This window comes from Neolamprologus brichardi, chromosome 8 (assembly GCF_056152115.1).
Source record: "Neolamprologus brichardi isolate AB-2024 chromosome 8, ASM5615211v1, whole genome shotgun sequence".
In the NCBI taxonomy this organism is placed as follows: domain Eukaryota; kingdom Metazoa; phylum Chordata; class Actinopteri; order Cichliformes; family Cichlidae; genus Neolamprologus; species Neolamprologus brichardi.
In genome coordinates, this window is record NC_142111.1 from 23,782,533 (window position 1) to 23,807,198 (window position 24,666).

The following is a 24,666-nucleotide window of genomic DNA, read 5'->3' on the forward strand; positions in this document are numbered from 1 at the left end:
AAGCCCTGGTCACATGACCTCAGGGACCTGCTGGGAATGTATGGATGTAAAAGTTCACTTATATTTGTTGGTGCTTGTCCATGCAGAGCCCTGAAAGTCAAGGTCAAGGTCAGTGGTTGGTTTCCTGGCACATACTCGACTTTTAATCGTAATCCACAAATTTTCAAATCAAAGCGTTAAGGTCGGTGCTTTGGGGAGGCCATTCGTTTATACGTGTGTAGTCTTTATTGTTGGGTCTTTACCTTACAGTATAAATCACCTTGTGATTTGGTGCTATATAAATACAATTGAATTGAATAGTCCTTCTTCTTCATTATTCCATCCACTTTGTTTGATGGTACCACCATGACAGTTGGTATGGTGTGCGTAGGCTGGAAAGCCTCACCTCTGCTCCAAACATCATGGTGACCAAACAGCTCTTGTCTCGCCTGGTCATCAGGCTTTTCTCCAGAAGCCATTTGGCTTGTCCGTAAAGGGGAAGTCTCAAAGCTTGAAGGTGTTGGTGTTGATTTTGGAGCATCGGATTTTGGATTTTTTGAGGGCTTTCTTGTTTTGGCATCTTCTCAATCCCTGAAGATGTAAACCTTGCTTCACTGTGATCAGCCATGCTGGTGTTCAGGCAGTTTCATGGCAGGCTTGAGCCTTGGTGGTTTTTTACTCTCATCTGACGATGACAGTTTGGGTCTTCCTCAGCAAAGCAGCGACAGAATAACGTTTACTTTCATGCAGTTGTTCAAACTGCTGATCTTAAAACTGCAGTTTTTTAGAAATGGCTCCAAGGACCTTTCTAACTTCCAAATGCTGCAAAGAAGAACTACCAGCTGTAATCAATCAGTCACTAATAAGAAGTTAATGGACCTCTGCTTTGTCAAGTTAGAACCTTCAACACCATTAATTCAAAGATTTAAGTGGATGTATATATCTGAGCCTGTGTCTACAATTTCATATTTTTAATATATTCAAACTCGTGTTACCCAAGTCCTCAAACATGTATGTTGTACAATCATTCCACCTCTGGAAAAGAAACAGTTCAAGGAAATAATTATAAGGCTGAAATCACCACAGCATCCATGTCTGCATATGTAAACCTCTATATCAAAGAGTCTGGAGTGTTCCACCTGAATTCAGATGTAATCAGTCACTTCAGTTTATTTAAATAATAAAACACGCACATCTTTAAAATTTCTGCTTCAGTTTCCTTTAATGATGCGTTTATGGATTAAAGGTTAAAAACACCACCTTCTCCTTTCGGCTGATTCCTGTAAGAGTCGGCAGATCAGCTGCCTCCATCTAAACCTTACAGCAAGCATCATTTTAAAAGTTCAAAACAACAAACTTGTGCAATATGTAAATATAATAATTTAGCACAAGTTATTATTTTTTTATTTTTAGAGTATTTCTATAGTTTTAAAACGGCACTAACCCTCACCCATAACGGTAACAATAAGAAACAATAAAGCACTTTTTTATAATTATTATTCAGTTGTTACATTTTTTATATTTTCAATTTTTTTTTTAGATTTCAGCATCTGCAGTTTTCAATTTGAGATTCCTGGAATTGAACATTATTTTCAGTTTAAAGGGAAAATGTGTTATAATGAATTGTTTTTCTGATATTGACCGTTTGACCAGATACTGTAAATGTAGTCCTGACACGTCGGTGTACACGGATAGCCTCCGTATTGTATCAACGTCGAAGGAATTTATGTTTTTGGCTAATTCAGCTGAAGGACTGATGACCTCGTGCCACGGCAAGGTGTCCAGTTTCTTCTAGGCTCAGAATATTCGTCATATTTTAACGAAACTTGCACACAGTGACCGCTTAGTGCGTCTTCCCTCAAACTGTCCTCGGGCTCAAGGTCACTGTGAAGGTTGACCGACTGGTGGAGGCAGAAATAAATATTTATTCCTTTCTCCACAACCGCGGCTCAGTGTGTTGGATGCAGTGCAGCCAACTAAAGAAAAACCAAACTAGAAAAAGAAAAATGACACATCTGTAAATGAAACTGAATAGAAACAGCTCTGCACTGGGCTAAACCTGCTTTAGCAACGGCCCTGTGGTCCGCTCTCCATCATGACCTGGCATCCCTGAATCCAGTGGCTCGTCCTACTACTTAAAATAACAATTAAATACAAATCAAACAAGTTAATGGATAATTTTATATGTTTAAGGAAAAATTAATTTATAGTATAATAATATAGGTATTTAGCTACATAACTGTTTAAGGTTTTTATCATTTAATGTCAGGATGTGGAAATTTGCTTCTTTGTGTGATCATTTAATGATTCGTTTTTGCATAACTCTACGATATTAATGTCCAAATATGTTCTTGTGAAACACTCCAGACTCGTGTGTGTACTTAGAGGTCCGTTGTGGGGTGTTATACGTTATTTTTGCACTGCTAAAGTCGGCTCAGAAAGGCTTTACGTCACATTTTAATCACGTTCTGTAACAGCATAAATCACCGGTCTGTGTGTTGTGTTCACTGGAATGCATCATCTCTCCGTCTGACACCCAACTGTGATGCATTATTTTTTATTTTGTTTTCATGTGAACTCACACTTTTCCACCTTTAATCACTTCTGGGTTTGTTGTGTTGCATCATCACCGCTCACAGCTCTCCGAGTGTCTGGTGTTTGTTCTGGGTAATCAAACAGTCTTTTGTTTTCCTTCATCACTTCTCCACTTTCTTTTTTTTTTTGTTTCATTGGGGAGATGGATAACAAGTGCTGCTGTGAATGTCACCATTAATCTGCTTTCCAAACAAATTAGCGAGGCCTGGTTCTGGAGTCCGCGGTGAGTTTGGATTTGCAGAGTCCGATCTGCACGGAGACGCTGGGAAGGGCGTTGACTTCATGGGAGCTTCCTGCTCTCTGGACCCAGGAAGCAAAGCAGTGGGAGAGTGTGGGAAGAGGCTAAGTGAGTCTTCGTGGGTCTCTGAAGACCTCAGCTGCGGGGCAGAGATTAAACGGGACATGCCGGCCAGCAGGGGGAACCCTGAGTGGGCAGGAGCTGCAGATCCTCAGAGGGCCATCAGCCTCGACGCCTCCGAGTGCCTCAGTGAAATGAGCAACCTCGCTGGAATGTCTTTAATCCGCAGCACAGCTTTGGAGGACCTGACATCCATTGGGGACAGAAACTTGTGTGTTCCTCAGGGCGAGGAGCTCATTTCTAAAGAAACAAACGATGGACTGCCTGCTGAAGGAGCAGCTCCGAAGCCCCTCGGTGACTCCGGAAGCAGAAATATCACGTCAGAAACACCTCACACGCAAAGTGCGCTCCAGTCTAGCTCCGATTCTCATCGTGAAGACCTTTCCAAGAACAAGCGCCTTTTTAACAAATTGCCAGCTGACACGGCAGCTGAAAACAGCGGTGACTCATCGTTACATACAGCCAGCTATTCAAAGCCTGACATTTCTAATGACTCAGAGATGAGGAGCGGTGTGGCTCAGACCACCGGCACCGCCGAGCTCCAGAAAACGCCCCCCCAAAGCACCCGAGCCAGAAAGTCTTTGGTGCCGGTCGCTGTTTTCAAAGGTCTGTGTGCTGTCATGTTCACCAGTTCAGAACCAGTCCTCTTCAGTTCACTCCTCCCACTCCTTTGATTTCCAACGCAGCTTCTGCTCTGTGTTATGCGGCACTCTCCCTCCGAAGTGTTTCTATGGACGTTAACTTTGACCCGAGGAGAAGCTTGTCGTCCTCCCTCCCCCCACTTTAGCTTTTTTTCTTTCATCTCTCCATCTCTGCTCACTTTGCTGGTTATGCAGCCCTAAAAAAAGCCACCTTTTTGTTTTATGTGTTTTCTTGCATGCTGCATACCCAACATCACTCATTTCACTTTCCATGAGAATGCATTCTGGCACGCTCATGGAAGCAAAAGTCTTGACTTATTGCACTTGGGTGGATATGAAATAATAATATAGATATTAAGCTTTTAAAAAAAGGTGCCAAAAGCTAAAATTTGCTTCTATTTCTTTTCTATAGCTCAAGGAGTGATGGATAACGGAGATAAGGTACGTCACCAACGGCATTTTTTAGGTTCAGTCGCTCATTTCTTTACGCCTTTTAGTTGTTGTGAAATATTCTGGTTTATTAAAACCTTTGGTTTTATTTTCTTTAGTTAACAAACACGACATATTATTACCCATGTCTATCACATATATTCAGCATTTAACTCTCAGTAATTACTGTTTTATTATCAGACTAAGAAAATACTGCAGTTTAGCTCAAACTGGAGCACAAACACTGCAAACTATAATATTTATATATTAGATAATCCCATCAAAATGCTGCAAAAGCACCAATATAATAATAAGCAATTCATAATAAGCAGCTAGCAGCTACACCTGCCTGTGTTGGACATTTTAACATGCAAGTCTATGAGATTCACTCACATTTGGAGCAAGTCTCAAGTGGCCACAGGAGGAATTGCAGTTTTTAGGCACTGGCCTCATTTCCCAGGATGATGCCTCTTGACTTGAACCAACGACTCTATAAAAGCTGGTTCATGCACCTGCCTGATTTGCCCAATAGCACACCCCAAGTATAATAATAAGAATAAATAGGATTGGACGTCCTATCTAAACAGCAGGGAGGTGGGGCTTCTGTGCCTGAGATGACCATATTAGGACTATCCCCTCTCTTGGCACTACACGTGTTTGTGTAAAAACAAAATCCAAGTTATAATAAACCAGAACATTTTATTCAAGTCATAAAAAAATCCTTTATTTTTATCATCTTTCAGTTATTTTTAATCATTCTTTTGTTTTGTGGTCATTGTCATTCGACCTTTTGTTTTTCATTCATTTCTTCCTCTTCATGAAAAAGACTCAAACTGCCACCACACCGACCTCTTCCCCGTCCATAACCGCCAAGGGCGCCAAATCACCCGCATCCTCCCGAAACGGCCACAGCTCGATCCCCGTTAAAGTCAGCAGCACAGGGCCCAGGCAGCCTGGAGTAAGTACAGGTCTGAATGCAGCTTAGAGCTCAGACGTGAGCCGACTGACTCGCTCAGTTTTCTTCACACTCGCTGACTGAATCTTGTTTGAAACGGTCAAAGAAAAACATGGACTGCAACCTGATTCCTCCCTCTATTATCACCGAACATTATATGAAGAAACGACTCATCAATTGCTCACTGTTTAGTGTGCAATGTTACTGCATTTAACCATCTCCAAGGCGTCTCTCTGCTGGAAACTAAAATAGTGTTGTGGTGACTTTCAGAGCGGTGCAAAGTCTCAGACTCCAGGGGCCAAAACTTCTGCCAGAACTGCAGCTCAACCAGGTACGAGTCGAGGACTTTGTGCTAAACTCAACTTTTATTTGACTGATTTTAGTACGGAAGCCTAAAGCGGACTGTATTAGCCACATAATTTAAACCTGAAACATGCTCATTTTCACAGCAAAAGGGGTTTGGCTGTAAATTTACTTTTAGTTTGCAGACTGTGATTGCCCTCTTCAGTTAAATATTTCAGTAATTTCTTTATGCAGAGAGTCAATATTCATAGTGTTGACCCTTCTTATTCACACCTTCTGTAATTCTCTGCTGGATATCAGCTTCTGGGCCAAATCCTGATTGATTGAGATCCATCTATCTGGAAAATATGTGTTTGCCAACTGGCTGGGAGTGGTTGTTAGAGGTTCCTAGTGGTAGTTGCTTTGGTTGCTTGCAGATTGCTGCAGTCACTTGTAGTCCTTGATAGACACCGAGCTGTCTGCAACGCAGGCCGTGCTGTAGTGCTCGTGCTTCACCATCTCAGAAGGTACAAGCAGGTTTTAAGTACCTCGCAACTCCCTGCAACCTGCAGCAACCACATGCAAACCAGTTGTTAGAGGTCGCTGACCAGTCTCTGTGTGACTGGATCTGTGGTTAGGAAACTGCCCACATCTAACCAAGAATCAGTGGACTATTTGCATAAATGTGATTTATGTACCAGTAGAAATGTTATTATTCTTTACTAAATGACAGAAACAGGCATGAAATAATTAGGGGTGCAACGATACACAAAATTCACGGTTCGGTTCGATACTTTGGTGTCACGGTTCGATATTTTTTCGATACAAAAAAATGTTCATGCCTTTTTAATTTGTCATTTATTAAAATTATAAATATATATTTTAACTCAAAAGTACAGTTTTTAAATTTAATGTTGCTGAAACAACAAAGTCATAAAAAATAAATCTATCTGATCGAGAAATCACTCATCTTTGGAAAAGAGAGTTTATTACAGAGAAATGGCTCTTTCCAAAATAAAAGCTATACTATATGCTTCTTCTGGGCTATATTCTCAGCAGCATATTAAACATATCAGGTCCCCATAAGGAGAATCATGTGCTAACGGCTGTCTAAATGACTCGGCTAAAGTTTGTAGCATGCATGCTTGTTGTTTTTGTCTGCTTCCACTTGTCTTTGCACTAGGATGATGTCGGAGTAAATGTGCAGTCATATTCATTGTGTTCCCACTAGTGCTGTCAGCGTTAATCTGAAATGACGTTAACACCACAACACGGCAAATCTCCGTTAACGAGCTGCCGCGGATCGCCCCGTGCGTGGGGCTGGACGGCCAACACGTTAACGAGCTAACTGCGCTAACGCAGTAGTTCCCACCCATGTAATTGAGCATTGCGTGGCACATCCGACATACTGTTTTACTTTTGTCCATGACACGCTTACCTTCAGGGTCATACTTCACATGAAAACCAAAATAGTTCCAAACGCCAGATCTGAATCAGGGTGAGGGAGGTTCAATTTGCCATGTTGCAAGGAGAGCTTAACTTCTGTCTCGCTAGCTTGCGCTGCGCTCAGTGAATCTGCTTTTGACTACTCCGCCTAGGCTGCACTGTCGAGCGCAGATCCACTGAGCGCTCAACACAGACAGCATCGTCAGAAGGAAAGTTGATAAAATAAATTAAAAATGTTGTATTGTTCGATACATATGCGTACTGAACCGAAAGCACTGTATCGAACGGTTCAATATCGATACGAGTATCGTTGCACCCCTAGAAATAATCTCCCCCCAAAATCCAAAAGCAACATTGTGAATGAAAAACAGAAATTGTGTCGGTGGCTAAACAGCTGTGCAGAGAAACTCTTCAAAGAAAAAAATGGCGCCTAACGGGTAAAATAATTATTTAGTCTGCTCTTAAAGCTCATTTTTAAATGATTACTTTAATATAGGCTTCCGTATTTTTGGAGTGCGCGGTAATGATGTGTTGTATTTTCTGTGCTCTAGCTCGTGCCAACAAATCTCTCACTCCAAAAAATGAAAAAGGTAAAAAAAATCAAATCAAATAAAGCAAATGATTAGAAATCGCTTCCAGCCTTGCATGGCCACAATAACAGTCTGATCTGCTGTTTCTGGATCAAACTCAGTCAGCTTTTAGCCGTTAGAGCTCCTAGTATGCTTTATTTGTTATTATTTTTTAATGGTTTCTTCTACATGCATGACTCATCACACTCCTCCTAACTTATCATTTCTCTGGTTCCTCTAGATGCCAAGAGTGGACAGAGCAGCCCCGGCACTCCCAAATCCCCCGGTAGCCAATCAAATTCTGCAAAGTCAGGGGCCGATGCCAACAAAGTGAAGAAGGTGGCTGTGGTTCGCTCCACCCCCAAATCCCCGGGCTCGCTGAAGACCCGTCCACCGGCTCCTCTGGCCGCCGCGGCGCCGCTGCCAGACCTGAAGAACGTCAGGTCCAAGATCGGCTCCACAGAAAACATGAAGCATCAGCCCGGAGGGGGAAAGGTAACCCGGGAAACACTCTGAACACACCCCCTCACAGAACACTGCCCACTGATCCACTGAGTTTGCAGATCAGAGTTTTAACATTCACGTGACCGAGTGGAGTCGTCTACGATCCAGGCGTATATTTCTATGTGCCAATGTGGGTTTCTAATCATAAAACCTTTTCCTGCCACAAATGTGTCCCTCTGTTTCTGCAGCGTTTCATTTTGGACTATTGGTGTATCGCGGATAGCCACAAAGCTGTTTTTAACATCATTTCTTCCTCTTTTAATCGCTGCATTGTGATTAAACGTGATGTTTTGCAATGGCTAACAGACCGAGAGCCTCGAGAGTCGTTCCAGTTACAAAAACGATCGAATCAGCTGATATTTCTGCACAATAACGTGATGAGATCAGGCAGGAAGTTCAGGTTTTGTCCAGGTTTCAGGTCTGAGAAGCACCTCTTAAAAACTGCAAATCAGTTTTGTGTAAAATCTGATGACCCCACTCGGTCATTTTACATGCTTGAGTTTTAATACCAACACAGAAGGCCCTGAACCCTTTGTTGTTCCTTCCACCTTCCTTTTCCCTGTCATGTTTGTTTCCAGAGTGGATTTGCTCATTTAGTTTGTTACTTGCTCCATTGTTACTTTTATTATTACATATAGGGCATTATTTCAGGGGACGGCAGCTATGAAGTGAATGAAGAACACACAGATTAACTAGTTAGTTTAACTTGAAGAGAAGAGCACAGACAGGTGTAATGGTGAAGATGTAAGGAGGATGTAGTGAAGGTAAGTGGAAAGAGAGGATGCTGGGATGTGTGGTGACCCTAAAAAGAGAAGAAGAAGAAGAAGACTAGATGATGATGGTTTGTCAGGGTGAGATTTCAGAAGTTCAGGTGTTACAAACACAAGTCAGGCAGCTGACTCACAATAATCCACACACCTCAGGTCTCAACAGACAAATACACTAAAGATTTTTTAATCAAGTTAGTTTTGATAAGGACACAATGTAACTTTTTAAAAAATAGATATTTTATTATTATTGTTATTTTTTTATTTCAATATTATTTAGCTCTAATCTTCCCGGGGCAACCTCTAAGAAATGTTTGTGGAAGTAAAACTCAGTGTGTCGAGTGTAGTCTGCAGTGTGATGTCGTTGTGTGTGTGTGTGACGCTAGAGGTTTATTTTAGCTAAAGCCGTGCAGGTCGTTGGTCTAATTTTATTCAGGGTGCAGTCACGTGTCCGATGTCTTACTGATGAAACTCAAAAGTATCACGTGTTGTGATATTTATGGACCAAAATAAATAATTCAGCTCCATTCAGTTCAAACTAGAAAGTCTTTATTCTGGTAGATGATAGAAGAGCTGAAAAACCAGTCTTTGGTTCCTGCCAGTGTTGGACAAGTAAAGAAATGAGAAGAAGTGAAGACCAATGCACACTTTGAATTATCGACTCTCACCAACCCCGCATGCGGTCACACTCCCGCACGAGTTTCTTCCCACTTCTTTAATCAAATCAAGCCATCGTCTAAACTCTAAATCTAAAAACTGACATTTTCACTTTTCCAGGTACAAATCCTTGATCAGAAGTTGGACTTTAGTAATGTGCTGTCTAAGTGTGGCTCCAAAGACAATATCAAACATGTACCCGGTGGCGGCAATGTGAGTAACTGGGGGATGAACTCAACTCCAGACTCTTGAGTATCTCTGCAGTTATGACCATCAGAAACTAACTCCTGGTAAAAGCAAAGTGCTCTCCTCTAATGATCCGATCAGAAGGTGGACTGGCTGTGGAAACACAATCTGCTCAATAATCCGTAATTGGCATGGAGTGTATATAAAAGATGGATGTAGCCACTGTGGCATCACTCACCCTGGTAGGCTGAGTCCCGTTTAACAGCTTCGAGCTGTTTGTTTTGGTCTTTGACGCCTTAGTTTTGGCTGAGAAACTGAGGCATGCAACGCAGCAGCGTCTTCCAGATGACAAGGAAGGACAGCCCTAAACGTAGCCACCAGTATAATCACGAGCTTTCTTTTCCAGTAACCGCTACTGGACTTTGTTGACAGTCCCAGAGGTATATGGTGCTGCACTGGAAACCACCTTTTTGTTGCTTTGGTCATTAGCAGATTGTCACCCATAGTTAGCATGAAAGACGGCAACTTGTCTGCACCAACCAGAAATGTTTTACCTTCAGAGTAAAAGTTGTCCTGCTGCTGCAACCAGCGTGTTTCAAAAGGCACAGCTTTTATTTTGAAACGGTTTGTGATGCACTTTTTCAAGTTTCGCGACGGCTCCACAAAGAGACAAGTCGGCTTCTACTGTGCAAACTGTGGGTGACTGCGGCGGTCTGCTAGCAACTAAAGCAATAACAAGGAGGTTGTGGGTGCAGAACCTTTTTTGCATCAGCCAGCAACCAGTTGGTGAATACACAGTTTTCTGTAACAACCAGGTGGTTGCCGGGTGGTTGCCAACTAGTCTCTACGCCTGTAAGACAGACCTAACAGACCAATCAAACTGCATTAGGAGAGTCACGATGCTTTATGGCAAAATAAGCTCAAATCTGAGAAAAAATAAAATACGAAAAATAGCTGTTGAGTCCATTCAGTCGTAGGAATTGAGTTGCTACCACGTGATTGGCTAATTAGTTATTGCATTATGAGCAGAAGGACAGGTGTACCTAACAAAAACTGCTTTTGGCTACTACAGGAGTCGCCCTCTGCTGGACACAGAAAGAATGCAGGTTTAATTCAGCTCACCGTTCAGACCCAGAAGCTACGTCCATCATTTATATACAGTCTATGCACATAAGACTGAAGTTTTTATACGATTTTAATTCTTTCACTGAAAACTGGTGATGTTCTGAGCTAAAGCTGGCATCTTTAACATGATTATTGATTTGCTTTTAACACAGAAAAAAAAACACTGTTATATTGATCTATTTAACAAATAGCTCTGTCTCTCCCAGTTAACATTAACACAGCTAGAGCCTCCTCGAGTTCGTTATGTTGACAAATTTGAGCAATTAAAAAAAAAATTTTATACAATTTTTAGTATTTCTTTTTCATTTAAATAATTTTGTGAGTGCAGCGTATTTCCTTAGTTGCTTTTTGTTTTTTATTCATGTTTCTGTGTCTAAAAAGTTTTTTTACACTTAATTAAGTTTTAATTAACTTTAATATCTTTGCTAAAAACATCTGTTTGAAACTCTGCAGCTGCATTAAAACATCGCTATTTTTGCAATCTGCTCCACTAAAGTCGTCAGTTTTCTGACGACTTCCTCGAAACGTGACAAATATGCAGAGTTACAGATGGCAGCTTTAACGCCGAGATCTCTTTCACCATCTCACTTCCTCCTTTCGGGCTGACTCCCTCCCCCCAGCTGTTCTCCTTTTATTTCCTGAAGAATTTACTTGTTTTTTGTCTTGTTGCAGGTCAAAATCCTCGAGAAGAAGATGGACTTAAGTAACGTCCAATCTCGCTGCGGTTCTAAAGACAACCTAAAGCACACGCCTGGTGGAGGCAAGGTGAGAGAGACTGTAGCTTTAAAAGAAGTCCCACTAATTCCACAAAGGCACAAGCAAAGGGATTATTCACAAAGCCTGTTGCATCATTTACAAGTGCAGTTCATCTTGTTTTACAAAAAAAAGCAACTTCCTGTCATTACGGTACCGCACACCTGACCTCATCAGAATCAACTGATTATGCACGGAAATGTCACATGGCTCCCCCTGCAGCCTCGCTGCTCTGTGACTCAAAGGGTTAACACTCTCCCCCTCCCCCTGTGCACTTCTCCATCCAGACTGAAGGATTTCAGAGGTTTTCAGAGTCTGACGCGACTAAATCTACAACTTTATCAGTTCAAGTTCAAGCACATCCTGTCAATAAAAAGAGGAAATGTTGAATACATTTTTACAAATTCTGTAAAAAGAGCAGTTGTGGTAAATAATCTCGACCTTTTCCAAAGTACCTGTGATTATGATGCCAGAGATGGTGAGCGACATCCTCCACACCGTTACACCACCTCGTCCATCCTCAACCGTTCATGAGAGGCAGGATGGATCCGTGTTCGTGACGTTTATGGCAAATTCTGAATGTCGCAGCAGAGACTTCGGTCTTCTCTTGTCTAATTACAGTCCATCTGCCTCAAGGTTGGACGTGTTGTGCATTTCGAGAGTTCTCTGTGAACCCACAGATGGACGTGTGGGGAAAAGATGATTCTCAAATACTCCGCTAGCACCAACAACCACACCATGTTCAAAGTCCCTTAAATCACCTTTATTCCCCCCAGTCTGATGGCCTTCAGCGGGTCTTTCACCATGTCTACATGCCTCAATGCATCGGGTTCTTCTTCTTCTTTGTGTTTAACGGCAGTTGGCAACCAATGTAAAGGAGCATTACCGCCTCCTACTGGTCCGGAGTATGGGTCAGACAGTGAGTTTACAATTCGTATCAAAAAAACAAAACAAAACAAAAAACTACACTCTTTCATAAACACCTATATCCTTCAGAAACCCCACCATTTCCCTCACCTGTGCCCTACTACCCCCAACACACTCTTCAGATTAAATTCCCCGCTCCTTCAATCTATTCTGCAGAACTTTCCTCCCCACATCATAACCCTTGCACCGCAGTATTACATGCTCTACCGTCTCCTCCTGGCACACTCCACAAAGCCCCGTCTCACGTTCTCCTATCATCTGTAGTGTTTTATTTAATGCACAATGTCCCAGTCTAAGCCTGGTAATGACCACCTCATCTCTCCAATGCATCGGGTTGCTGTCATGTGATTGGTTTTACTTCCTCCCTGTCTCGTTATGTCGGATTAGTCCCAGCTGTGTTTCCCGTTCCCTGGTTACCCCCTTGTGTATTTAAGCCCCGTGTTGTCCTCTCTGTGCTGTGTGTTTCCTCCGTGCTCCTGGTTTTCTAGCCTCCCAGTGTTGACGGCTTAGTTTCCAGTTTCTATCTTCAAGTTTGGGTTTTTTTCCGTTTATTTTATGGATTATTTTCCCAGAAAATAAAGCTGCTGCTTTGAGTCCGGTTTTCCGTCTGAGAGTCGTTTGGTTCTAACCGAGCCTGCCACACAGCATCAAACCATGATGGATACCTGCACTAAAAAAGTATCTGATGAGTGTTTAATGTCATATTCTTGCATTTATAACTGGTGCTGTCATCTCTCTGTGTATTTATCGATCTCTAATGAAAAGTCTCAACCCTGTACGGTCAAAGTCATCACAGGATTACCTTCAACTTTTTTCTGATTGTTTCATTTTTTTCAGTTTAGTGAAAATAAAATTAAAACCAGTTTTACTGCAGGTTAGAGTTGGAGTCATCTCCGATGATGACCTGGCCCTCAGAGGTGTAACTTGATGGTTCCTCCTGTACAGTTTGAAAACCTCTGAAATGCTTCACCTGATTGTAAAGGCTTCAAAGCACCAGTGCGGCGATGTGGGGACATCTCCTCACGAGGGTCTCGGTCAGCTCTCCAACATCTAATCTTCCTCTCCAGTAATCTTTGCTTTCTCCGCCATAACTGTGTTTTTTTTCACCCCCATGTATCAACTTTCCAGGTGCAAATTCTCGATAAGAAGTTGGACTTGAGCAGTGTGCAGTCCCGGTGTGGCTCCAAAGATAATATAAAACATGTACCCGGTGGTGGCAATGTGAGTAGAGGCGTGCTTCCACTGAACGCATCCTCAGAAAGGAGCACAGATCCTCCCGTCTGTGTCCAGCCCTTCTGACCTCCCAAACGCTGACCTGTCAACTTCTCCCATTAACACTGAACTCGTGAACAGATCTGAGCATTTCATACTAGAACAGCACTAAACCGCCCTGCCAGCGCTTTTCTTTCACTGGTTTAGATGCTCCGTAGTTTCTAAATCAGAGTCTTCTTAGTTTAGTGGATCGTGTGATGCAATGCTCTGCGATAACTCTGTTGAGTCTTTGCCCTCAAATCTGTCCCTGAAGCCACACGCATGAATCCTGTTTGTGGACGTTTTTATTTCCTAAAACCTTGATGTGAAGTGAACTAATTGTCCCCTCGAAGTGTCCCGATCGGGTAACAAAGAGCCCCGCTGTCCTCGGCTTCTCCACCAAACAGTGCCTGTTGTCGTCCACGCTGAGGTGACCTCAGCTCGCAGAGAGACTGAGCGCTCTGTGTTTGCAGACAAACAGCCAAGAGTGACATCATCTATCCATGCATGGTGATGCATGGCTGCTGAAATCTGGCTTTTATCAGTTAGTGCAGAAGATGGTCACTCGTTTTTCTGCACTGGGGTAAGGTCGCACCGCTCAGATTAAGACTTTAACTGTTAATCCAGTGTGTTAGTCAGTGCTGTTAATCTGTGTTTCCTTCTGTAACCCGGTTCCAGAAAGCAGGTTTTTATAGTCAAGTTTGTCGTAAATGTAATCACAGATTTATTAATACATATTTAAAAAATGATTGGTCATCGTGCAACAAGTGAAACCTTAAGTTTAAAGACTCCACGCAATCCTCCATAAATCATCATCTGATTTCATTGACTGACTGAGTCGCTCTTATCTAAAAACAAAGGTGTTGATTCACTAAAAGCTCCCACGTTTAGAGACAGAGCTCCAACGCCACTTTAAAGTACGACTCAGACCTTAAACCTGCTTTCAGGAACAGTTTCACTAACAGGCCGGTTTTATAGGATCAGTTCCTCTGCGGCTGCATGCAGGGCGACTTCAGAGCTGCTGACTCTGCTGGTCTGCATTCAAACTCTGTCTGTGCTGTTTTTTTTCCTCTCAGATTCAAATCGTGCACAAAAAGATCGATCTGAGCAACGTTACATCTAAGTGTGGCTCGAAGGACAACATTCGTCACAAGCCGGGTAAAATATTATTCCAACTTTCTGTTTGATTTTAGGTGACAAGCTTTTGTGAACAGAGTACGTAACGACAATATAATTAGTAGTAGAAGTCTCCTCCACCTTCAGTGTAAATGCAATACCACAGGTAGTAATTTATGTTCAGGCCTCTGCTCTGAATACCATGAAAAGCATTAACCAAAGAAGCTGGGGTGGGTTGCAAAGCGGCTTGGAGAGCCGAACGGCAAACACTCAGTCTGCCTTTGTTATTTTTTGAACAGTCAGCTGGTCACTGCTTGAAGGTCTCAGGCAGCTGTGATTATTAGTACATTAGTACAAGTTCTTCCACTTCTTTAATAATGGTGCTGCACTCAGATTATAATTTTTTTTTTTAGGTGGAGGAAACATTGAGATCAAAAACGAGAAGCTGGAGTTTAAAGTTCAGTCCAAAGTGGGCTCTCTGGGCAACATCAGCCACGTTCCTGGAGGCGGGCTGAAGAAGGTGAAGTACAAACCCACCGACGCGCTCTCTGCAGGCTAAAAGCAAAACGCTCAGGGCACCGTGGCGCTTCGTCACAGTTCTGTACGGAGATCAATCCGTGCCAAGAAAAAAAATCGGAAAACAAACATTTTGATCTTCACTACATTCAAATTTTTACAAGCTTTTCCTTTTATTCCTCTTACAAGTTAAACATCAGATTTTTTGCATTTATTTGTTTACTGCTAATGCAGTTTAAATGCTGTATGGAAGACACTGGATCGCTTGCTGGAGGAAAAGTGAAACTGATCGTAAAATAAAAATATTTAAAACTGTGAAAGATAAAAAATGAGACATAAAATTTGCAGCTAAAAACTTTAAAAGCATCATATTTACTAATGAAATAAAAAAATAAATAAAAACTGAAAGTACATAGACAATATACACATATAATTAAAGTTCAATTTAAATTAACTAAAGTTTGGCACCATTTGGCCTCAAGCATGTTTCAGTGCTCGGCTCTCTTCTTCGAAAACCAGCTTTCAGCTCCGTCTCTGTGGGTGAAACACAATCAGCAGCACAGAAACAGCAAAACCAAAACCAGCGAGAACATTTCAGCTGATCTCGAACGGCCACGCTGACGTCCGTGAGGGTGTCACACACACAGCAGCTTTTAGAGCGTTTTTTTTCTTGGTTTTCCTGCTTTTTCCCTCCTTTGTTCAAGCTTCCATTTTCTTCATCCTGCTGATTTTCCCTTCATTTGAAAGTTTTTGTTGTCGTTGTTGTCAAATTTCACTGTTGTGACAGCGTTTTGGGGTCACTGGAACTAAATGTTTAAAGAGATAAAGTTAGCAATATTTATGTGAAAAAAATGGCAATGTATGAGAAAAACAGTGAATAATTTAATAATAATAAATTTGTTTCTTTCTTTCTTGTAATTTTATCACAATTTTCTCATATATCATCAGATTTTTCTAATAGTTTTTCTAATTTTACCAATTTTCTCCTTTAAAATGTCTTTTTTATCTCAGAAATTTTGTCTTTTTCTTGTAAAATAAGTTAAAATTCTTTAAACTTTAAAATTCTGGTTATATTCTCTGAATTTGACTCCTCCCCCAAGCTCCTCACATTCTTTTATTTACCTTCAGCGGCCCTGAGACGCTGTGCTCCATTTTCTCATCAATTGTTTTATTTTATTTATTTTTCATTTCTGTTGAAACCATCACGTGTATTTTTGTTGCATGCCTTTTTATTTCCTTGCTGGGGCTCCTCTGTAGAGGGAGAAGGGGAAAGACGGAGAGGGGAGCACCTCAGACAGCCCCTCGGTCCTCTCCCCCGCTGTCACCCCCCCTCAGTCACCTCCGACTGTCCCTTCAGCACCCATCACACCCATCCTGACGAACCCTCTCATAAAGATTGAGGACTCCTGTAAGTACCTACAAGCTGCTTCATCTCAGACATGAGACATGACGTGGATAGTGCTGATTATGAGTTTTCAGGATCTGAGGCCTGTGAAGCTAACCTCACATCATCAGTCAGGCCAAGAGGTCATTCACACAGCCAGAAACCTCCTGCAACCTCCTGCAACCATCGACGGAGGCGGCTCGCTGGTTGCAGACCGGTTTCCTTTAACATTTAAAGAAATGTTATGAACATGGAAGCTGTAAACGTCTTTATTCCTGTTGCATGCAAACTGTACCTCATGTGCACACAGTTTTGATGGTTTTGGCCTCTGTAGACTTGAGTAAACAGCTGAGGGTGAATCATAACGCAGGAAATTAAAAGATTACGTATCATCAGTCCTTAAAAATCAGAAAAATCCAGGCCATGGCCGATCTGATGTCTGACCTTCACCTCCGATCTCGCCACAGATTGAGAGCCACAAACTGAACTTCCGCGAGACAGCCAAGGCCCGCACTGACCACGGCGCCGAGATCGTCTCCTTGGAAGACTCCCCTCACCAGCTCAGCACCGTGTCCTCCTCTGGCAGCATCAACATGACCGACTCTCCACAGCTCTCCACGCTGGCCGACGAGGTGTCCGCCTCCCTGGCCAAACAAGGCTTGTGAACGCGCTCGCCGCACTCCCCGCCTCGACCGCACGACCACGTAGAGGAGTTGTGATGCCTTCCTCGTTACTTTCACAGGACTTTTATTTGATTTTTTTTAGCTGCCCGTCACCGTTTATCCTCCACTAACCTTTGAATCTCGTCGAGGCGTCGCTATTAGAGGTCTTAAAAAAGAAAAGATTAACCAGTAGGCCAACATGTATTGAATATCTCTCTGTGGTCTTTGATCTCTGCACTTAATTTGAACCTTTTGTAAGTGTCCCTTTAAGAGTTAAAGCACCCCAGCAGAGCGAAATCCTCCCTCTGAGGATCTCCGTGCATATCCCGTTAAATCGTCTGGACTCGGTTTCCCGTCACATTGACTGTGAACCCTTTTAGAAGTGTATCTTATCAGCGTCACCTTCGACGGGTGTCCCCTGATTCTTTTTTTATTTATTTATTTTTTGATAAAAAACAGATGAAGATGGAGGTTAATGCAGACTGTTTGTGGGACGGGGGTGGGGGTCCGTTTGTGCTAAAGCAGAGGGTCCGGTGAAGTGGGCGGAGGAACAGTTAGAAGAAAAAGTAGCAAATATTTCTCATTGAGGCAGAAAAGAAAAAGCTTTCAGACCTCACTGCTGTCTTTGCTTTGTGTAGTCCTGACATGTGCTGCACCTCGAGCTACTGCAGGAGACTGCGGGGTGGGAGGGGCCAGAAGTGAGACCGCAGAGACGACAGCGACTGATTACGGGACGCGCCGAGCTCAGATGTTCGTTCAGAAGAAAGAGAGAAATTACACTTAACGGAGGGCTGAGAGAGGCCTTGACCAACGGCAGCTGTGCTGTTTAACTCCTCCCTGCTTAATCGGAGAAACATGGCCGAGTGTGCATCAGACGGGAGTGAGGGGGATCTTCTAACGGCGATTGAAACATTTGTTAACCGATAAATACACCGAAGCATCAGGTTTTTGTAGTTTTTAGTAGCTGGCTCGTTGTTGCGGCGACGATACGGTAAAGCTGTGCTGTCTGCTGCGACCTCGAGGGTCGTCCTGGTTTTACTACAGTGGATGTCAGCAGAGTCTAAACTAAACCCGCCACAGGTTTGACATTTAAACCATTAGAATCGCAGCGGAGAGCACGAGCACGTCACCACCAGCTCCCTCTGCCATTCGCAGGGTTACAGCGTGGTGGCACTGTCACAGGTTCAAACTTCCACTTGCAGCACGCTGGGAATATTTCACCTTAAATATGGAAGTTAAAAGGCCCGGTCAAGTGTTGTAAGAACACTAAAGCTAAATATTGAAAATTTCAAAAAACAAAATGTGCAAAAGTGGGAAAATCCAACATTTGTTCTTTGGTTTTATTTGACTTGTTTAAGCTGTTTTTTGTTCCCCGCTGTTTCCTGTTCTCTGCTGACCGTGTGAGTCGTTCGGCTCAGAATGATCAATTATCTGAGCTCGGTGACGAAGCGAGGGGCCGCTGCCTCTCCGCGGTCTCATTTCTGACCCCGCGTCGTAGGTGAGGGAGGGGGAGGGGAGCGTTACCTGGATTTAAAAAAATACAGAAAAAAGACGAAGTGAAGAGCTAGAGTAGAGTTTGTGTTGGGCACAGTTTTATAATCGTACTCTGTGGATATATGACATGTATTTGATATGAAGAAACATTTGTATCGTGCCTGCTACTGTCAGTGTTCTTTTTTTTTACTGCTCTGTGTAAATGCGCTACAGCTCGAGGAGGGAAAATTAACCTTAAAGTGACATTTTCATAGCTAAACTGCGAGGAGGAGGCTGAGAACAGTATTTATGCACTTACAGGTAGGTAGACTAAAGTTTTCACAGCGGTGACACAAACACTGAAAACGGCTGTTTTACTGTTAATGGATCGTTCGTACGGAGAAGATTGTGATTGTTGCACGGCAGGCGGACGGTGACGGCCTCCTTAGGCAGTCTGTATCCAACACACATGCACCCGAAACACAGGACTGATCAGATGTGTTTCTCGCTCCCTGCAAAGTAGCAAAAGTGCACTTCGTGGCAAAAGTTTGTGGACGCATGAGAGCTTATCTGCTGCAGATTTTTAGCAGTAGTCCAAAAGTAAGTGGTCCCAGATAACAAAAAGAAACCTCAGACTTGGGCCGGATATTACTTGCCATTTGGGTTTTGGTGCTTTCTCGGATTCATTTGATGAGCCGTTACATTTAACTATGACTCAGTGTTTAATTAACTTTTAGAAAATGTGTCTAAATTCTCAGTAAATACTGACCAGAACAGGAATATTTAGAGGAGGTGATTATTTCACTGCCTTCATGGTGCTTTAGCCACAGGTGCGTCATTTGTCCCTAACAGCCAACACTTATTTCCACTGTGAGGTTTGTTGTCTGAACATGGAGGCGGCCTCAAGTGGCCATCAGAGGAACTGGGAAAAAACCCGTCAAAGTTAAAGGATAGGTAGACCTGCCTTTTAGCAACAAAAGTGCCCGAGCATCAGATTAAAATATGATCCGTTTTAAACGGTTGAGCCAGACAGGTGCGTCCACTTACTTTTGTCCACGCGGTGCATATGTGGTCACGTTTTTGTTGTGTTCTCCAGCTGGAGCCAGGTTAAGACGTTCCCCTGCAAACAAACCCAGTTCATGTGCTCAGAGACGTCCCGATGTGGCCCCCCCCCCGCTGATTCATTACTCGCATTAAAATGAGTGAAACAGCTTCTTGCATGCAGCTCATGTAAGAGACAGCCGTCTGCTTGTTGCCCCCCTTTCACAAAGCGATCTCTCTGTATATCCTGTTTATATTTGCTCTGGAACTGGATGGATGCGCCAATTCTTTTTTTTTTTTTTGTATAAAAAATGTGCAATTAAGGGTCAAAAGGTCACCGACTTTGCTGTAAGGTTTCCTAAACGAGCAAGCACACGAAAAGCTTGCAACGTTATCTGCATGCTAAACCCTCTTTAGTTCCAGTTCCACGCTCGTCTCTGCGTGCAGGACGGACGCGAGCACCCAGGGACGGGAGCCGATCTCCGAGAGGTTTCCACAGTAACAAAACTCGTCACCTTCTTTCGTTTTTGTTTTCCTCTCTTCGGGGTTACTTCTGACGCTGTACAGTTGTGGAAATGTGATTGTTCTCGTTATTGTGCATTTTCTCAATAACTGGTTTATGATGATTCTTGTTGCTGTATATGTGTATTTGAAAATAAATGCTATGAAGTCACCGTGGTGGTGAAGGAGTGCAAAAAAAAATCACTCCCAGATCAGACGGGACTCATTCATCTGTTTCCACCTTCAGTCTGAGGCAGCGGAATTCAAATATTTATGTTATTTGGTGCTTTACGTTTTCTTTACAGTAACGTGTGTTTTACTGCATTTACAAAATATAAAACATAAGAGAAACTTTTTCCTTTTTATTTATACGAACAAAATGCAACAGCTGTGAAGAAGAGGGGGAAAATTTATTAGTGTGTAAAAGCTGAAACGGTCACTGTAATAAAAAAATAATAATAATAAAATCACTTTTAATTTAAAGAATAAAAATGATTAACCTAATAATTTAAAAATTAATTTTAAAAGGCCTGTTTCAGTCTTATTTTATCCAGAGTTCAGTACGAGGTCGTGCTCTTAGTGCAGCTGCACAACAATCAACCCTGGGACCTGCAGACAACAATTATATCGATATTCACTAATAAACGTAAAAGTCACAATCTGTCCAAATTATTCTGTTCTTTAATATTATCAGCAAAGCAGCAGGGAGCCCTCAGCTGTCACTGGAGGCCAACACTGGCACTTAAACAGTGATTAAAGGTAAAACCTGCTTTGGTTTTATTTCTGAAGCAGCTGTATACTTTGATGTAATACCACTTTGCACCACAAGATGGAGCACTGTGTGTGAACTTTCTCAGGCTCTAGAAGGTGGAGTTTTTTAAATTATGATTAATTGTTTTTAAAACTGCAGGCTTACGTTTTTTTAATCAGGTAAGTGATTAAGTACATGATCTACTTTAAAATGTCAGCCTGGTGAACGATTAGACTTTAGAGGACGCAGCAGCAAACATCTGGAAACATTAAAATGCACCTACTGGTGAAATGCTGCCCTCTGGTGGTGAATGTTTTCATTCACACGTTGAAACAAAAAGCACCTTTAAGTTACCAGCGATAAGAAAATAGCAGTGCTATAGCTATAGGTTTATGGTTTTTTCTTTAGTGTTCGATTTATTTTTAATTTCTTTCAGTTCAAAGTTCACAGCAGGCATCATAAAAACAGAGCCAAGTTTGAATAAACAGCCACAAGTGCTGTTAACAATTTCATCAAGTAAGGTTTTGTTTTTAAAGCCCAAAATACTTTTATAAATCTTTTAGCCAACCAAAAAGTTTTCACACTCAGGCTGTATCCCAATTCAGGGTCTGCAGCCTTAAAGGCCGCATTTTAAGGCCGATTACGTCACAGCGACGCGACGAAGGCTGTCCCAATTCGAAGGCTGCTCGAAATGCAGCCCTCAAATGCGTCCTTCATTTCCCTGAATCTTAAGGACGTGGCGGTGTAGACTTCGTGGCCCAACATATCCCAGAATGCATAGCGCAGCGGTGGGTGTGGATAATTTTGCCGAAAAAAATCGGCGGATGAGGGGCGCCCGTATTTATGTTCTTCGTGTTTAATAACGAAGAACATTAAAACATTCCTGTTGGTCACATGTCGGCAAAGTCATGTGACATTAGTGACGTTTGTACTAACTTGGTTTTAAAGCCTTTACTTTAAAATATACGCCGTTCAATAGCTGAGCTTAATCTTACAGAGAATGATCAAAGCTCATGTAGAAACAAACAAACAAATGAACAAAAGATTTTCTCCTTCATCTCTGTCAAACAAAGCTGTATGAAATGTTTCCAGCTGTTAGTATCATGGTTGCTAGGCAACCTGGGCAGCGCAACAGAGGCTAGACCGTCCCATTTCACAAGCCTCGCACTTCCGGCCTTAGTGGTCTTGCCCTTGTGGACCATTAAGGCTGCGTACTTTAAGGCTGCAGACCCTGAATTGGGATACAGCCTCAGTTTTAAACTGTAGTAACAGGTCAAAGGTCACCCATGTCAAAATAATGTTACTTAGTGCCAGGTTATCATTCAGCTTAAATGAAGCTTTCTGAGCCGTCAGTCTGAGGATTGGTGCAGCGGTCACAACAGGAAGGTCCCTCTCGTCTCAGAGCCGCCAGATGGCGTTTCAGTTTCGTCCCATAGTCCAGGTCTAACTGCTGATTCTAGGTGTGTCTACAAACAAGACTTCTAGTTGTGCTTTTAAAGCAGCAGCTTCCTCTTCAGGCTCCTGACAGCAGGTCAGTCCTCATGTTTTATTCTCTTCCTGGAGCTTTCTCTGGTGAGGCAGACACATTAACCACTAAACTGTTTAAACCAGTCACCTCTCCACTGAAAGAAGTTGTGGCATTGAAACTCCTTTCAGCTGTTTAATCTAGAGTTTCACACCCTGAAAGAAGAATCGCTCCATTTCCTGTTAACCTGCTCAAAGCGCTGCTGATTTTTCCAGCAGATGCCTCAACTCCCCATTTAATCACTGCCTGAGTGCCCGTGAGCCTGGGCGTACGTTCAACCCCTGCTGTGAACCTTTCACACCTCTGACAAAGTAAGTCAGAATTAAAACTCGCTTCATTGTGAGAAAATCTGACTTTCTACATAAATCATTCATGTTACTGCGCTCTGATTGGTCGGTTATGGATTTAAAACAGGACACTTCAGTGAGGATGACACTTCCAGACGCAGCAGGTGGAGGTGGTGGTGTAATCAGGACGCTGATCACAGTTGTTTCACTTCATCAAATCTGACAGTAAAAATGTAGATTTCTGGCTCATTCAGGACGACCTATGAAAAGTCTGCATTGAAACACCCGGAGCCAGAGGCGAGCGGTGACATCACACAGGTTAAAATGAGCTGAGAGCAGGACCACGGCACCAAGTTAAACATAAATGTTTTAATGGTACTATTTACAAAAAAGAAAAAACAATTCAGCTTTTTGATTAGGTTATAACTGCTGCAACAATCAAACAGGTACATCGACATCTCGCTTAACTACAAAAAAAGAAAAAAAAACAAACAGTGACTGAATGGCTGCGGGATAAAAAGGTGTAAAATGAAAAACCATAGATTTTTTTTGCATAGCAATTAGTTACTTTAAGGTGGAGGGAGGAGGAGGAGGAGTGTGTGAGGTTATATGGAGGATGTGGTGAAAATAAAATCCGAGTGTGACGATCGATCGATCGGTCGGAGGGGGCAGCAGAAGATTTTTTTTCCCTTGGAGAACCTGAGCTCAGGGCGGCTTCAGCTGAGAGCTGCTACATGTGAAATGTGAGAGGAGGGAGGGCGGGGTTTGTTTGCCGCGCTGCGATTTGACGTTTCCATTTCCTCTTTTCTTTTTTAAATTAAGTGGACGCCTTTGTGCCGTCGGGATCGGACGCAAGCGTGTTTGCTGACATGCAGCGGCGGCGCTTTGAGGGGTAAGTGCTTTAAAAAAAAAAAACCAAAAAAAACCAACACTAATAAAAAACAAACTTAAAAACGCCGTGTCTGTTTGTGCTGCCCTCTGTGAAGCTGAACTGAAAACAGAGGCAGCGGCGGGAGATCAAAAAAGGAATGATTTACTATTAAAAGGAACGCACAAAAAAGAAGAAGAGGATGAGTCAGAACAGAACGAGAGAAAAACTAACAAAAAACACGTCAGGAATGAAAAAACAAACAAAATGAAGCAAACCAGACTTGGCAGTTTAAAGAAGTGCTCTGGTGAGTTCAGGCGACCTCTAGAGGAAGGAGGGGGAACCACATCTCAAATGTATCTGTTTTATTTGGATGAGGAAAGTCTGAGGGGGGCGGAGGAAGAGGAAGGGCTGATTTTTTTTCTCATTTTTTTTATTGTTTTATTTGTCACTCCACTAAAAATGTACATGGGAATTACAAGCAAACTAGTCAATAAAAACAAAAACAAAAAAAACCCTTTGGCCATATTTTTGAGGAGTCCGCTACATAGTGCGCTACGAGTGTACACGCGACGTATGAAACACCACTAAGCCCCCATGTACATTGTTTAGCCTACTACAGAAATTTTTTTGTAACGTGTTGTTTTTATACTTTTTTTTTAAACATTTATCTTTTTTTTTTCTTCTTTCGTGTGACAAAAAACAAGTGTCGGGAAAGGCTTCTATCTCCGTAATGTTCACTAAAAACTGTGAAAGTATTAGACTGATGTTTGAATATCAAACAACAGGAACCCATTTAATGTTATTCTGCGCTGAGGTTCTGCTTGTTAATGCCAGAGAGGAGCTGTGTGTGGGTGTGTGTGTGGGGGGGCCCTCATTCATCGGTGGGTGGAGGACTTGTGTTTTAGGGCGCCGCCACTGTTCTCGTCGTCAAGCGGCGGCTCTGCGTCATCCGAATCGAGGCGTCCGTAGGCCATCGCTCGGCAACCTGAGATGCTGCGCATCCTGGGCCTGACTTGGTGGTCGCTCTCAGACTCGGGCTCTGGGGCCGGGTCTTCGGGCAGGGGGAAGCATCGGCGTTCCCACGGCGCCACCGTCTGGGGGGGAAAAAAACGCAG

At 42.7% G+C, this 24,666-nt stretch overlaps 3 protein-coding genes across 20 annotated transcripts in view; 1 reads left to right on the plus strand and 2 right to left on the minus strand.

Annotated features, from left to right (window-relative positions):
- Window positions 1-20,468, plus strand: part of mapta (microtubule-associated protein tau a) — a 40,894-nt gene extending 20,426 nt beyond the window's left edge. For 8 of the 15 annotated variants that reach the window (XM_087844901.1, XM_087844903.1, XM_087844904.1 and 5 more), the window contains 11 exons: window positions 3,986-4,014; window positions 4,829-4,960; window positions 5,228-5,288; window positions 7,237-7,275; window positions 7,496-7,749; window positions 9,303-9,395; window positions 11,166-11,258; window positions 13,302-13,394; window positions 14,501-14,582; window positions 14,954-15,060; window positions 16,908-20,468. In XM_087844901.1, coding sequence (XP_087701027.1) covers window positions 3,986-4,014; window positions 4,829-4,960; window positions 5,228-5,288; window positions 7,237-7,275; window positions 7,496-7,749; window positions 9,303-9,395; window positions 11,166-11,258; window positions 13,302-13,394; window positions 14,501-14,582; window positions 14,954-15,060; window positions 16,908-17,105 — 1,181 coding nt within the window. In that variant the 3' untranslated portion in view covers window positions 17,106-20,468. Of the gene's footprint in view, window positions 1-2,773; window positions 3,539-3,985; window positions 4,015-4,828; window positions 4,961-5,227; window positions 5,289-7,236; window positions 7,276-7,495; window positions 7,750-9,302; window positions 9,396-11,165; window positions 11,259-13,301; window positions 13,395-14,500; window positions 14,583-14,953; window positions 15,061-16,907 lie in introns of all 15 variants that reach the window. The other 7 variants (XM_087844912.1, XM_087844913.1, XM_087844915.1 and 4 more) reach the window with 6 other exon arrangements.
- Window positions 1-24,666, minus strand: part of LOC102781177 (S-adenosylmethionine synthase-like) — a 132,457-nt gene that overhangs the window by 38,394 nt on the left and 69,397 nt on the right. The window lies entirely within an intron of this gene.
- LOC102799985 (KAT8 regulatory NSL complex subunit 1-like) overlaps window positions 24,307-24,666 on the minus strand; it is a 39,030-nt gene continuing 38,670 nt past the window's right edge. For all 4 annotated transcript variants that reach the window (XM_087844917.1, XM_035908870.2, XM_087844918.1 and 1 more), the window contains one exon: window positions 24,307-24,645. In XM_087844917.1, coding sequence (XP_087701043.1) covers window positions 24,427-24,645 — 219 coding nt within the window. In that variant the 3' untranslated portion in view covers window positions 24,307-24,426. The remainder of the gene's footprint in view (window positions 24,646-24,666) is intronic.